General features: G+C 50.3%; 1 protein-coding gene across 1 annotated transcript in view; it reads left to right on the top strand.

The window, feature by feature from the left end:
• Positions 1–287: 287 nt before the first annotated feature.
• OAF (out at first homolog) overlaps positions 288–905 on the top strand; it is a gene marked incomplete at its 5' end in the record, with an annotated part of 19,783 nt that continues 19,165 nt past the window's right edge. Inside the window, one exon of the mRNA XM_019546905.1 lies at positions 288–320. Within this exon, the coding sequence (XP_019402450.1) occupies positions 288–320 (33 nt within the window). The remainder of the gene's footprint in view (positions 321–905) is intronic.

Raw genomic sequence — 905 nt, 5'->3', positions numbered from 1 at the left:
TCGCTATCATCATCATCTCTCCATCATTATGATGGTTATATATGATTATTTATTTATTATTAATTAATGCATTTATTCTTATTGCTCATCCCCATCACTGTCATTGTCCTGAGGGTGCATTTCTGGTTGGATGATGTTTAAGCCCAACTGTGCAACTGTGACTTGTTTATGGTCCCAGGCCAGGGGGACCCAGTCCTGGCTGCAAGAGAGGAGGAGGGAGTTAGAGTGTGTGAGATGGTGACAGCAAGGAGAGGGGTGGGTGGGTGTGTGTGTGTGTGTGTGTGTGTGTGTGTGCGTGCAGTGATAGCAAGGAGAGGATTGTGTGCAAGTGTGGATGGTGACAGCAAGGAGAGAATGATGTGTGTGCGCGTGTGCTAATAGCAAGGAAAGGATCGAGTATAGTGCCTGTTCATGACCTGGCAGGGGAAATGCTATGCATCTGTGTCCGTAAAGTGCACCCGGGGAGAGCTGCTCTTCTGGCATGGTGCAGTACCCACCGAGGTGTAGCGGCTTGAAGCCCACTTTGTGGAAATGGGAGTCTCCTCCCTAGCTTGCTCGGAGGGCCTTATGGCTGAGGGCAAGTGAATCTTGGAGGCATCTGAACCCCAAGTCTCTGGGCTCGGGCCTGCAAGTAGGATGCCTGCCAAAGGTTTTGGGAACATCTGAAGCCCCGGCGGGGGGCGGAGGATGTTTGCTGGTAGCAGGGCCACGGATGGGTCTGGACTCTTGGATTTTGAATTAGTTTTGGCTAATTTGGCCTGGGATACATCAACAAATTAAAAGAGAAAAGGGGGTGTGTGTGGATGGTGACAAGGAGAGGATAATGAGTGTGAGTGCATGTGCATGTGTACTGATAGCAAGAAGAGGTGTGACAGTGTGAGAGAGTGTGTGTGGATGGTGACAGC

This window comes from Crocodylus porosus, unplaced genomic scaffold, assembly GCF_001723895.1.
Source record: "Crocodylus porosus isolate Cpor-Errol unplaced genomic scaffold, CroPor_comp1, whole genome shotgun sequence".
Taxonomy (NCBI): Eukaryota; Metazoa; Chordata; order Crocodylia; family Crocodylidae; genus Crocodylus; species Crocodylus porosus.
The sequence above is the reverse complement of the archived record's forward strand: the minus strand, read 5'-3'. Positions and strand labels throughout refer to the sequence as shown.